The 12,190-nt window shown below is 48.5% G+C and overlaps 1 protein-coding gene across 1 annotated transcript in view; it reads left to right on the forward strand.

Moving 5' to 3' along the window:
* Positions 1-12,190, forward strand: part of ITPR1 (inositol 1,4,5-trisphosphate receptor type 1) — a 293,521-nt gene that overhangs the window by 185,633 nt on the left and 95,698 nt on the right. The window contains exons 41-44 of the mRNA XM_074312232.2: positions 2,896-2,931; positions 4,100-4,147; positions 9,143-9,275; positions 11,261-11,451. Coding sequence (XP_074168333.2) covers positions 2,896-2,931; positions 4,100-4,147; positions 9,143-9,275; positions 11,261-11,451 — 408 coding nt within the window. The remainder of the gene's footprint in view (positions 1-2,895; positions 2,932-4,099; positions 4,148-9,142; positions 9,276-11,260; positions 11,452-12,190) is intronic.

Raw genomic sequence — 12,190 nt, forward strand, 5'->3', positions numbered from 1 at the left:
TACATAGGTATTAATCTCATTTGAATATATACAGTGGGTGCCAAAAACATGTATACACATTTTAAGAAAGGAAAACTATTAAAATTGTGATACGCAATGTATGCCGATAACAAAAGATGAATACAAGTCACGTGTGACTTCTGCAATTACAAGAGGTGCCCAGAGTGGTTACCATCAGCGTCCGGACACTTCTGATTACGACGAACTGCTGCTTGAGCAACACTGACCAAAGTGTCCACTTGTACACACTTTTTGGCACCCCCGGTATTGTTTATTAGTATGCTTATATATTTCAAAATTGCAACTTACTGCCATAAAATAACCTTATCCTCAAGGAAGTATAGCAGAAATCCTCATAGGAAGAAGTGCTAGTAAAGGCTCTTGGGTGTTTTTACCAAATTATATGCCAGGGCTGTTGTGGCCTTTTTCATGTCATGTCCTCGTGGGCTGTATCATTGAGAGAACGTGCCTGTTAGGTGTTATGAAATGAGGATTGCTGCAATACACCCAGCACTACTTAGCGGCTTAGCCGCAAGGAGCCCCACAGACTGTTTGCTGTGGTCTCCTTGAGCACTGATCGGGGGCAGCCGGAGCTGGTGACCAGCGGAGGGGCGCACAGAGCCAGTGCCTGCGTGAGCCCTGCTTACACCACCCCCGTCCAGTGCGCTTGGGCTTTCCAGCCCTTCCTGTGAGAGGAGAGCATCCAAACGTGGTCCTTCTGTTTAAGCAGTGATTCCTGAAGCTGATCGTCTGTTGTTTCAAAAGGCTTCATGCAATCCTCAAAGAAGGAAGAAAATTAATTTAATTTTTGTTTTAAAAGTTGAAGGACTTTAAAAACAAGCCTGCCAGCAGTTTAGGGGAGACCACAGAGTGTCAGTACAATCATAAAACAGCCCAGAAACCACTCATCTCTGAGTGATTGAAAACGGGCTCTATTTCCTGTGACATTCTGAAAGAATTCAAGACGCTTCTTTGGACAAAGAGATCTCATACTAGAGAATGAAAAGGAAAGAGAGACACCAGTTCCAGTTCCATCTTCTTCGTGTCCGTCAGCTTTTGTTTTGATTGGCAGGGACTGTGGGTTCCTACCATAAATCCGGACCTGCAATTCTTTTGTCCTCATCAGCTCAGTATAAAGGATGTGTTGGTGGGCATGTTGCCAATGCAAATAGAAGATAATACTTTTTTCCGTCCGTCGATATCTCTCACTGCTCTAAAATGCATGGGCAGTGGCTTTAACTCTGCCTTTTCTTGTGTGTCATTTTTGCACCAAAGGCAGCCAGCACAAATGTTTGCACGGTTTTCATTCTTGAGCCCAGAGCGTACAGAATGTGAGGATGGAGTTGAGGTACATCCTTGGACCAGTATATTGTTTCTATCGTCTCCCCGGTTTTGTGTTGCTTGCTATACGCCTGTCCTTCCTCCCACTCCGTGCCCCCCACTCCACAGGAAGCTAAACACTCCAGAGAGAAATTTTCTGCCTGAGGCTAGTGGGTTGCGCTCCGTCTGAAAGGTCTTCTGTCCAGAACCGAGTGAGCAGCCCTCCACATGTGCCTCGTCGTCCTTGGGGAACTAACTCAACCTACATGCTTAACAAGATCCCCTGTATCTTGACTTCATTTTACCTGTGGGGAAATAGAAAAAAAAAAAAGAAGTCATTCAGCTACATAGTAAGTCTTAGATGAAGAACATTTTTTTCCATCTTGGGGATCAGACAGCACCTGCCTCCCCACGCCGCACACTCGCCTCGGGCTGCGCGGCGTTGCTGGCGCCCGGGAAGGAGGCCAAGGTCACTGAGTTGCAGCGTGAGCCTCGGCCTCGTTCTGGGGCCCCAGACTGCACCTTGGACCAGCCAGCCGCGCCTGGTGCGTGACTTGGGTCCCGGCGGCGCGGGTGGGGCCTGGTGGGTACATCTGACGTCAGCTCCCTGCTCTGAGCATGTGCCCTCTGGGGGACAGAGTCGTGGCACTGTCTCCACGTGGAGCCGTGGACATTTCTCCAGCCACGCCGTCTCTGAGTCGCCACACGCACCCTCACAGTGACCTTCGCGGCATCTTCGTCTGTCATACTGTGTTTCCCCAAAAAGAAGACCTAACCAGAAAATAAGCCCTAGCATGATTTTTCAAGATGACAGCCCCTGAACATAAGCTCTAATGCATCTTTTGGAGCAAAACTTAATCTAAGACCCACTCTTATTTTCAGGGAAACATGGTATATGGGTTGGAAATAATCAAGTCGAGGAAGGTGGAGGAGGGGATTCTTCATTGTGTGGCAGGAGTGGGGCCGGAGCACCCAGTCCAAGGTGCTCCTGCGGGAAAGGCACGGGTGGGATGACCCTTTCCCTGCCCAGGACTCTGGAGGGGCAGGAGTCCAGAGCCTCGGGTCTCAACCTGAGGCAGGCACAGGGTGCCAGAAAAGGGAGCCCGGGAAGATGCTTGTCTCGAGGGTGGTGGTGCAGGGTGTTCTCGGCTCAGACTGCCCCCAGGGCCCCTCTTGCCATCACCCACCCCCTTCTCCCTCTCCGAGCCTCTGTGGGGGTGCGGCATCTCACTTTTCCTCTCTCTGGATGAACAAAACACAGATGTGAGGTGGCTCTTCCCTGGGCATCTTTTTTAAAAGACAGATTTCCTCCTTGGTCGTGGTAGACGGTTTCATTTCTCTCCTGACTTGGCACGTCTGCCCATCTCGGGCCCGCTGTCTCTCCCAGCACCAGCACCTTCAGTCCCATTTCACAGAGCATGTCTCTCCCCTCAGCCGCTGAGGCCCCTTCACAGGTGGGACAGCCAGGTCCCCTTGTCCTCTGTGTCCCGCCCTTGAATGTTGGTGTCTGGACATCTGTGTGGCCTGCAGGATGCACGTGCCATAACTAATCTGCCTCATTTTACTCCCAACCAGCTGCCACAAGCTCCGGACCCTGAGAACTCCACAGAGGTGTGTGTTGCTCACCAATATTTGTGATGCCAGCAAATATGGGTGCTCCTCACTTGTCCTAAGTGTCTGAGTTGTTGTGGAGACGTGCCTGTCCCGGTGGGAGGAGGTGGGGAGGTCTCTGGCCTGGCTGGGAACTGATTGTTGCTGTAATTGAAGTGGCTCTGGGGGCAGCAACAAACACTCTGAGCAGCTGGAGCTGAACCCAAGGCCCCCGCGGGTGAGGGGGTGGCTCTCTGCAGGCCCTCCCCCGGAGCTGTCCCCTCCGTCTTGAGGGGTTCTGTTGAGAAATTCTGGAATGCCAAGACCTTTCTGTTGCCGTATGAACTAGACTCTGAGTCCAGTGCCAAGATCACGTGAATGTGAGGTTCTGGGGATGAAGGTGCAGTTTTGGTGAAAGCTGCCCGTAGAGTTGTGTTTCCACGGTGGGGTCTGTCCTCTGTCAGTAGCTACACTTACTAAATGAGGGGCTAGAATTAATTGAGGCATCTCAAGCCATAGAGAAGCTTTTTGGGGAGGCATCTTGTCAAGGATCCAAACTGGCTCTCAGAAGCTGGTCTCAGATCGCAGGGGTGGAAGCCAGAAGGCGGTGCATGGCGCTTGGAAGAGTCTGGGAACCTTAAGGACCAAACAGATAACCAACTGGCAGAGCTGCGGTGGGCGGGCAGCTCCGCAGCGACACCGACCAGGGCCCTTTGTCGTTGGCAGCTTTGATTAGCATGCCGTGCACTGCTGCTGGGGACAGCCAGCGTCCCATGACTGTGTGTGTTCAGTTGTGTCCCAGTGACGTCCTCACGCATGTGCTGTGCGGGCATGCTTATCTGAGCCAGAAGGACCTGCCCCGTTGAGTGTTGCCTTATAACCCCTTGGGGTTCCTGTAAAAATACATAATATAGGACTTTCTTTTCATAATCTTGGCAAAAAACTAATGTTGACCAAAGTCACATGCCCGCTCGTTTCCAGCAGTGCCCAAGGGTTGGGGGACGGGCTGCCTGTCAAACCGTGTGCAGAGTGATGGGGCATTGACGTTTAGCTGAGGCAGAGCAGGAGTCCCGTCCCCTTCGTGTGAGTCTCTGCTGTCTGCGAGCGCCCACTGTGTGTCTGTGACGGATGCTGATGGTGGCAGTGTCCCTAGTGTGCACTCAAAATGGAATTTCTGCGTGCTTGGCAGGAGCAGGAGGCGAGTCCACCCCTGAGGCAACTGGAAGACCATAAAAGGGTACGTACGTGGTGCTGGGTGCTGGGTGCTGGCTCAGCCACACACTGTGACTAAAGACACTTTCGTTGTTGTCGATATGGCTAAGCGTTCATTGGCTCAGGACTAGTCACAGCCATTTGTATAAATCAAACAGACCCACAATTCCCCCTGTTAGCCACCTGCCCTAAGCACAGTACCCAGCCAGTCTCCAGACAGGGCCCGGGTCAGGCTCCCAGGTCCTGTCTTCTGTCTGGCTTGCTATTTAGGCAAAGCCTTAAAGTTATTTGCTCTGTGAGTAACTGATGATCGCTGTGGATAATTTGTAATAAAGTATAAATGACAGCAAGTGTCCTAGTGACAGCACCTATCCCTGAAAGCGACTTACTGTTTCCTTCTGCCCACTGTCTGACACGTGAGGGTGCATGTCAGCACACATGCACTGTCATTGTCATCGGGTCCTTCTCAGCGTACAGCTGTCATCGTGCACTATGACATCTGAGCATTTTCTTTGAAAGTCTCAGAAAGTCAGCAGCTGCCGAAAGTTCCACAGATTAACAAGTGGGTTATGATTTTGACCTTGGGCAGGAAACGAGCAGGTGTGTCTGCCTCTGGAGAGGTTCCTGGGAGGGAATCCCCAGGCCAAAGGCAGATACTTCCTTAAGGCGCTGTGTGTCGCTGAGGCTGTTTTCTAGGAAGCTGTGTATGTCGTCAGCACGCTGACCGGCGCTGATTGCACCTTACCTGTGTTTGGAAGGTAACCCGATGTCCTGGGTTTCTGAGCACCTGTATTGTGCTGACTACTATGCTCAGACTTCTCTGTATGTTAACGCACCGATTTTACTGCTGATGTTGACTCAGCGACACAGCCTTCATCCCCATTTCACAGATGAGGAAACAGTCTGGGGAGGGGAGGTGCCCTCCCCAGTGTCACGGCGTTAGGAAGTGAGCAGTCATTGGAATTGTCCGTGTCCCGGAGGATTTATGCCTGAGATAAACGGGTAGCCAGTGGTTCTGCTCAAACGGCCAGCCCCTGTCCCATGCCACCACGTCCCAAACCCTGTTCATTGTCTGACAAATTGTGATTTCCCAGGCAATGACCAAAGAGTAACTCCCAAGAGGTTGGCATTTAGCCCTTCGCCTCGAGCATCCTACATGTCCAGCAGCTGGGACCATGGGCACACGGCCTTCATGCATTTCCCATCCTCGCCTGTCCTAGGTGTCAGAAGCACTGGTGCCTCACGCCCCACGCCCCCTGGAGACATGGTACTGAACTCTGCCTGAGGTGTGTGGTTACAGCAGGGTGGAGTCTCCCTTTGCGAGGCCCTACCTGTGTGAGGCCCTACCTGTGTGAGGCCCTACCTGTGCGAGGCCCTACCTGTGCGAGGCCCTAACTGTGTGAATGGGGCGAGGCGTTTCGCCTCCATGTGCCCCGTTTCCTCTGCTGTAAAGTGGGGATGATAACAGCTGAAGCCGGACCACAGTGAGGAGCCTTAACCACTGTCTGTCGTGTACTCACCTCGCAATGGGGACGCTTCAGTGGTTTACTGAAAAGGATGGTATTTTTAAACTGAGGCCCTGTCTTAGTGCTGACAAAGGCGTGAAAGGCTCAGAAGGTGTGAAAAGCTCACTGCTCCTGTGATGGGGGTTATCTTTCCTGATCTTTCCCCAAGCGCAGGATTTTTAAGTGGCTAGAACCTGGGAAACCAAAAGGTCACTTTTTCTCACCTTTGCTTGCGGGCAATATTAACTCCTTGGTGCCTGATTCAGCCCTCGGCTGTGTTCCCCACACAATTCTTTAGCCACCAGTGTCATTGATAGAAACGAAACTCTCCTTTGAACAGAGCTGCAAGGCAGGAACCTGGTTTTGTGACTCCACGGCAGTGTTGTAACATGACACATGCTGTAAATGAAACTCTCTGCCTTTTCTCAGTCTTGGGTAATAAATAACGTGTGTGGAATTTCTTATCAGAGGCAAGCATCTGACGTTTGCTTGCACATTGTAGGTGTAAACTGCTGGAAAAAACTAGTATTATTTTTTTCATAAGGGTTGTGTGGCCAAACATTGCACCTGAAGAAGTGACGTCATTTGGGAAGCCATTTTTCCTTCTCTGCAGTCAGGCTTTTCAGCCTGGCTCCCCGGAAATAGCTGGGTGCTGCTGGGTGATTTGTATTAAGGTGGTTAGGGAGGATTTTCTCTTCAGATTTTAATTTCTCCTAAATTAATCCACTGGCTCAGAAAAACAGTTCACCTTGAATCTAAGTTTTCACGCTAGGGATTTGTGTAACTTTTAGTAATGCTGATCCATTTTCTTTTTCTGCCCCCTTTTACCTAAGAAATCTCTCTTTTAAAAAAAAAAAAAAAAAATCCACATGCTCCCTGATTTTCTTTTCTATATTGTTTTTTTTTTTGTTTTTTTTTTTTTTTTTTACTTGCAGTTTAAAATTTTGGGTGTGTAGAGGTGAATATGTGCCAAAACCTTATAATTAAGAGGGGGGAAAAAATAAAAGTTTGTGGGGTGGCGTGTGTGTTTGTGTGTGTATGTGTGTTTTCCATGAGCACATTTCATAATCTCTTACGGGGGGAAAAAATGTACCATTAGCTGCATCCATTGCTATGGTAACTGCTAGGGGTTTTCTGGGGAATGAGAGGCAACATGGTGACGTGAGATCCCTTTGTAACTTGGGTTTGGCATCCAGGCTGCACAAGTTCCTGTTCCTGGTGCCCACGTGTTCCTGGATGGCACATGTCCCTTTCTTTACCTCCTGCTTCCTCGATTGCAAAGTGTCCAGGGTCCTGCCAGTGACCCTGAAAACCACACAGAGCAGAAAGTCTAACCAAGTGGCTCCGGCCTCTGGAACAGTAGTGCCAGGGCTCTGGTGGGGACTTCCCTGAAAGGGGGGGGTGTCATAGTCACCTGGCCATTCCACCCTGTGACCTCCCCTCTTCTTGCCGTGATGGCTCCATGGGCCATGTTCTGTGACTGCAGCTTCCATGTCTCACCCCAGCTAGGCATCTGTCAAACAATGTCCTGGGTCAAAGGGGATCAGAGCATTAGGATGGTTTGCTGCCAACCCTCCCTCTTGGGGGCTCAAAGTCTGCATGTTACTGAAAGACCATCAGCTAGAGGCATCACTAGGTGAAAAGGGGAAATCGCATTTAGTCTCCTTTTACCTTCAAGGTCAACATGGGGGTGACCTTTTCTTTCCCCTTTTTCTTTCTTAGTGGGCTTTCTTGAAAATTCCTTTGCAGTGTTTCTCTTGTGAAGTCACCCTTTCAAATCACCGTGTTCTGGGTGACAGCTTGGGGGAGTGCTGATGGGTTTGTAAAGGTACTGACTCCTTGAGCAGCAGCAAAAAGTTCTCATTTTACTAAAACACGGTTTTCTAAGCCATGAAGGAATATTGTACTAAAGGCAGTTTATTCAAAACGTATTTGAAAACGCCACAAATCACTTCCCCGTTGGAAGCTCTCTCAGAACTTTGAATCCACAGCTGGTTGAGGTCAGAAATGAGTTTCCTGAGCCGATAGAAACCCCCTCCTTTGCAGAACTACAATAAGAGACATAGTTGTAGGTGGAATGAAGAGAGGAAAAGGGAGCTTTTTCTTTTTTAATTCCCTGAACTTGCGTTTAAAAATCAGCCCCCCCTTCCTACTCTTTTGTACCCCGTCCCAGTTTGTCCCCTGAGTCTTTGCCCAGCAGCATGGATTAGACAGGAGCAGACCTGGCAGCCGCCCTGGCACGTCACAGGGGCCCTTGGCCTCCCCGCCACCCTCAGGGCCCCGCTCCCTCCCATCTTGTTGCACAGACACTTTGCTTGAAGTCCCCAGACCTATTCTCAGAGCTTATTAACGAATCACCTTAAATTCTACTGACTCGTGTTACAGTTGCAGTCTCTTTGAAGGACTCTCGAGTCTCCGTTTTAGAGACCTGCGAGATTTTGACACTTCTCCTCTCTGCTAGACGTTTCTCACTTGCCTCCTCCATGACGTACCAGAGCAACGCCATGCCTTACGGCTTTGTCCCGGGGAAGGAGTCGGGGAAATCCGTACAGCCTTTGGCTTGTAGAAACTTCCAGATTGGGAGCTGGTCTGGAGTCCCGCAGCATAACTGCAAGTGAAGTAGAGCTGAGGCTATGCTGCTGCTTTGTGCTGCTTTGCCCCAGGATTAGAGAACAAAGGTTTACGTTTTTCAGTTGGAGATGTGGGAAAGAGTGATACAGCCCCTGTCCAGAACTCCTTTGCTATCTATGTTTTTTAAACTTTTTATTATGGAAATGTTCAAATCTCCACAGAAGATGTCAGAAGAGTTTTGAGAACCTTTGTAACTCAGCTTCGAAACTATCACCTCGTGCCCCCTGTTGTTTCATTTTACACCCTTTCTTATTCCCCAGCTCCCCTGTTGTTTCAAAGCAAATGGTTGCAAGTGTTATTTCTTCCATGATGCTTATTTTTTGATTGACATACCTGATATCGGCCACTAATTTATTTTCTGTAGCATAATTCTTCTTCACTTGGCCCACTATTTCTGTAAGAAAGGCTTATGTTCAACTTATTTCATCATACTCTCTTATTCAGATATCTTAATATTTTCATAGGCTCTTGGGAATCAACCCTGTGCTTCAGTAACATTTTTATATTGCTCTGTGGAAGGTGACCTGTAAAATTTTCAATTTGCCCGATTTTTATTGGCTTACCCCAAAGGTACTTTTTTGTTTGTTTTTGTTATTGTTAGTTGCCCTTCAAAATTAACGTTCCACCCTTATCACTGTGTGAGAGAGTGCTTCAAATATTTAATATCCTAGATTGCTGCTTTTTTTTTTTTTATGATCTGGTTTTCTGAGAAAATATTAAAGAAGTTAACTTTAGAGTTTCCAGATGCTTTTATTACTAATTTGTTTTTTTCACTGAGTGAAACTGAGCCAATTATAACTGAGTACCCCTGTGCTTTTTGAATATTAGTCGCTCAGTTATGCATTAAATTCAGAACCTGATTTCAATATCCTGTTTGAATTAAGGGTGAGGCGCTCAGGCAAATTTTGGTCAACCGTTACTATGGAAACATCAGACCTTCAGGAAGAAGAGAGAGCCTCACCAGCTTTGGCAATGGCCCGCTGTCTCCAGGAGGACCCAGCAAGCCTGGGGGAGGAGGTAGGCTGTGTGGTGTGCTAACCCGCTGCACGTGTGAACTGGTGTGCCCCCAGGAGAGCTGCGTGTGTCTGTCTGCTCTGCAGGTCGAAACTCGAACAGATGCATTTGTGGCACAAGTGTATTTTTGAGCAACCTGTTTTGTCACTGGTCTGCCATCAAAACATTGGTCTGTCTCAAAACATGTCTCTGCAGTTAGATATTGGCTAAGCCTGCTGCCCCTCTTTCCCATGCAGTGCCTTCTGGGTGACTTCTGAATGACACAAGGAACTTGGCTTTATTACATGTCTTCTCGTGGTCATTAAGACTCACGTTGTCCCATCAGGTGACCATGATGTTGGCAGTGAGGGACGGTGAAGCGACCAGGTCTTGTATATTTATCAAGGACCAAGGGCTCTCCTGAGCCTTTGCATGCCTTGTCTCACTTTCTCCTTCACGTTACCCGTGATGTGGTAGCTACTGTCCTTACCCCAGTTTAACAGGAAATGGAATCTTGTTCGTGAGGGGTCTACAGTTTGAACCCAGTGTTTCTCATTCCAACGTCAGGGCTTCCCCAAACTCTCATGGGGCTTTGTCCAAAAAAAGTCCCTATATGGAAATCAGAAGCAAATCCTTAAAGGGTTCCAAAACATCGTAAGCACAATTATAGGTAGAAATAGCAGAGATGCCGGACTCAACTGTGGGTGTTGGTTTTGGTTTTCAGGGGGTGGGGAGCTCAGTACTCGAAGCACAAATGTGAGTCGCCTGATTCCTTGTCTTACAGCGATGCTTGGTGGGCTCTGTAGGCAGCACAGAAATACCAGGTGCTGAATAGATTGATCCCAGCAGCTTCTGGGGAGGGACCTTGGGTTTCTCGCCAGATGAAAACTTGAAGCATGTCTGCTCAGTTCACGGAGCGTGCGAAGCTGCAGTTCTCAAGCCGTCCCCAGAACAGGACCTCAGCTTTCCTCCAAAAGTTCCAAAGTGATTCTCAAGCACAATTTGTTCACACAACATCTCAGACCGATTCCTCTTTGCTTTCTGTAGTGAGGTCACTCAACAAATATGTGTGGCCCTGGAGAAGCATCATGGTGGGGGCTGGGGGAGGACAGTTGGAAATGAATCGGAGGCAGATTCTGCTTTAAGAAGCTGCAGAAAGATGTGCGTCCCATCTTGCACTGTACACCTAATGGATCAGACAGGCAAGACGCAGCAGGAGGGAGGTGGCGTTTGAGCTGATCTCTGCAGGGAAGGACAGAGGTGGTTTTCCGTTTTCGGAAGTTGATGGGCCCGTTTTCCCATCTACGTTGTGGGTTCAGTTTTTGCCAGTAACAATGCAAGTTCTCAAACAGGCACTGTCCACACACACAGTCCATCCCTCTGAGGGGCAGAGCCCCCTCTTCTTAAGGCTATTCACGTCATCTGAAGGTCACTGAGGATGGAACTCCATCTGTTCTGCTCACACCCCACCCCCCACCCCCAGCTGTGGCTCTACGCCCAGCACTCAAATATCTGTTGAATGAATGAACGAACAAATGAACAGCTACGTTATGTGGAAGGGTGAGTCTGGGGCTAGGATGGATTTGTTTGAAAGAGAGCTGAAGTGATCCTTACAGCCTGTGCTTTCTTAGGAATGTTCAGAGAAGTGTTTAAGTTTGACTTCTCTCTTAAAGCGGTTCTTAATAACTCTGCCCCAAGTCACTGTATTTTAACGTAAGGGACAGTCTTGGCTTGATGCTTGCGGTTGCACGCTGGAAAAGTACGGTTCTTCATCTCATCAGCCTGCATTCAAATACCATCTCTGCTCCTGACATGGTGGGACTCCTCGGACGGACGAGTCACTTTGTCTCTGTGCTAATAATCAGTACCTTCCGCGGGGAGTAGTTCCGAAAGTTAAAAGAGACAATGCCCTCAAAGCATTCGTGCCTCAAGTGTCGCTACGCAGTGATACGCAGTGAACGTCAGCTGCTGTGGTTGTGGTTCATAAGAACAATATTCCCTCTTCCCAGGGGCCAGTTCCGGATCCAGCGCCATGAGCAGGGGGGAGATGAGCCTGGCGGAGGTTCAGTGCCACCTCGACAAGGAGGGGGCCTCCAATCTCGTCATCGACCTCATAATGAACGCGTCCAGTGACCGAGTATTCCACGAGAGCATTCTGCTGGCCATCGCCCTTCTGGAAGGGGGCAACACCACCATTCAGGTAGGAAGGGCGCGTGGCTGCCGGTGCCCAGGTGGTGCCGAGACTCTTGTGTGAGTAACAGCTCATTCTTAGAGCATCAGATTCTGTTGTTGTGAAAAGTGAATTCTGTCGAACCCTTGCTATGGTCAGTCAAGTCCTAACTCAGACTTGGTTCCAAAACATGAGTCACAATTGCAAATTGATGAAATGCGGAGGATGGGCAAAGAAAATTGGCCCGGGACCTGGGGCATAGTAGGTACTCCATAAAAGTTTATTCAGTGAATGACTGATGAAGTATATTTACGGTTTTTATCCACAATCATGGACAGTCCCACCACAAGATGACCAGAAAGGAGTTTCCACTGTGCGTGCTGTTCAGATTTAAAATTTATATCATTAGACACTGCAGCTATTATCATAAATTTCTCTGCCTTTTGTCTGAACAGTTCAAGAAAACCAAACCAATATGAACTAATACGGAAAAGCCAGGCTAGATTAGTCAAAGATAAGTAGATGATTTTTTTTGTCAGCTGGGCATGGTATATACTTTGAAACAATAAATACTAGAATAGTACTTAGTCCTTAAAGAAGCAATTTTAATGAATGTCCATAACATATACATAATTTTCTTGTAGAAATGGCAATTAAAATGATTCCTTTAAATATTTTTAATACTCCCTTCTGCATGCGTTCGTCCTCCTAGGCTCGCTGAATAAGGGTTTCCTTAGCTGTACGTGTATTTTGATAACAGCTTTCCTGA

Source organism: Rhinolophus sinicus, chromosome 5 (assembly GCF_057876585.1).
Source record: "Rhinolophus sinicus isolate RSI-liver-muscle chromosome 5, RSI-T2T, whole genome shotgun sequence".
NCBI lineage: Eukaryota > Metazoa > Chordata > Mammalia > Chiroptera > Rhinolophidae > Rhinolophus > Rhinolophus sinicus.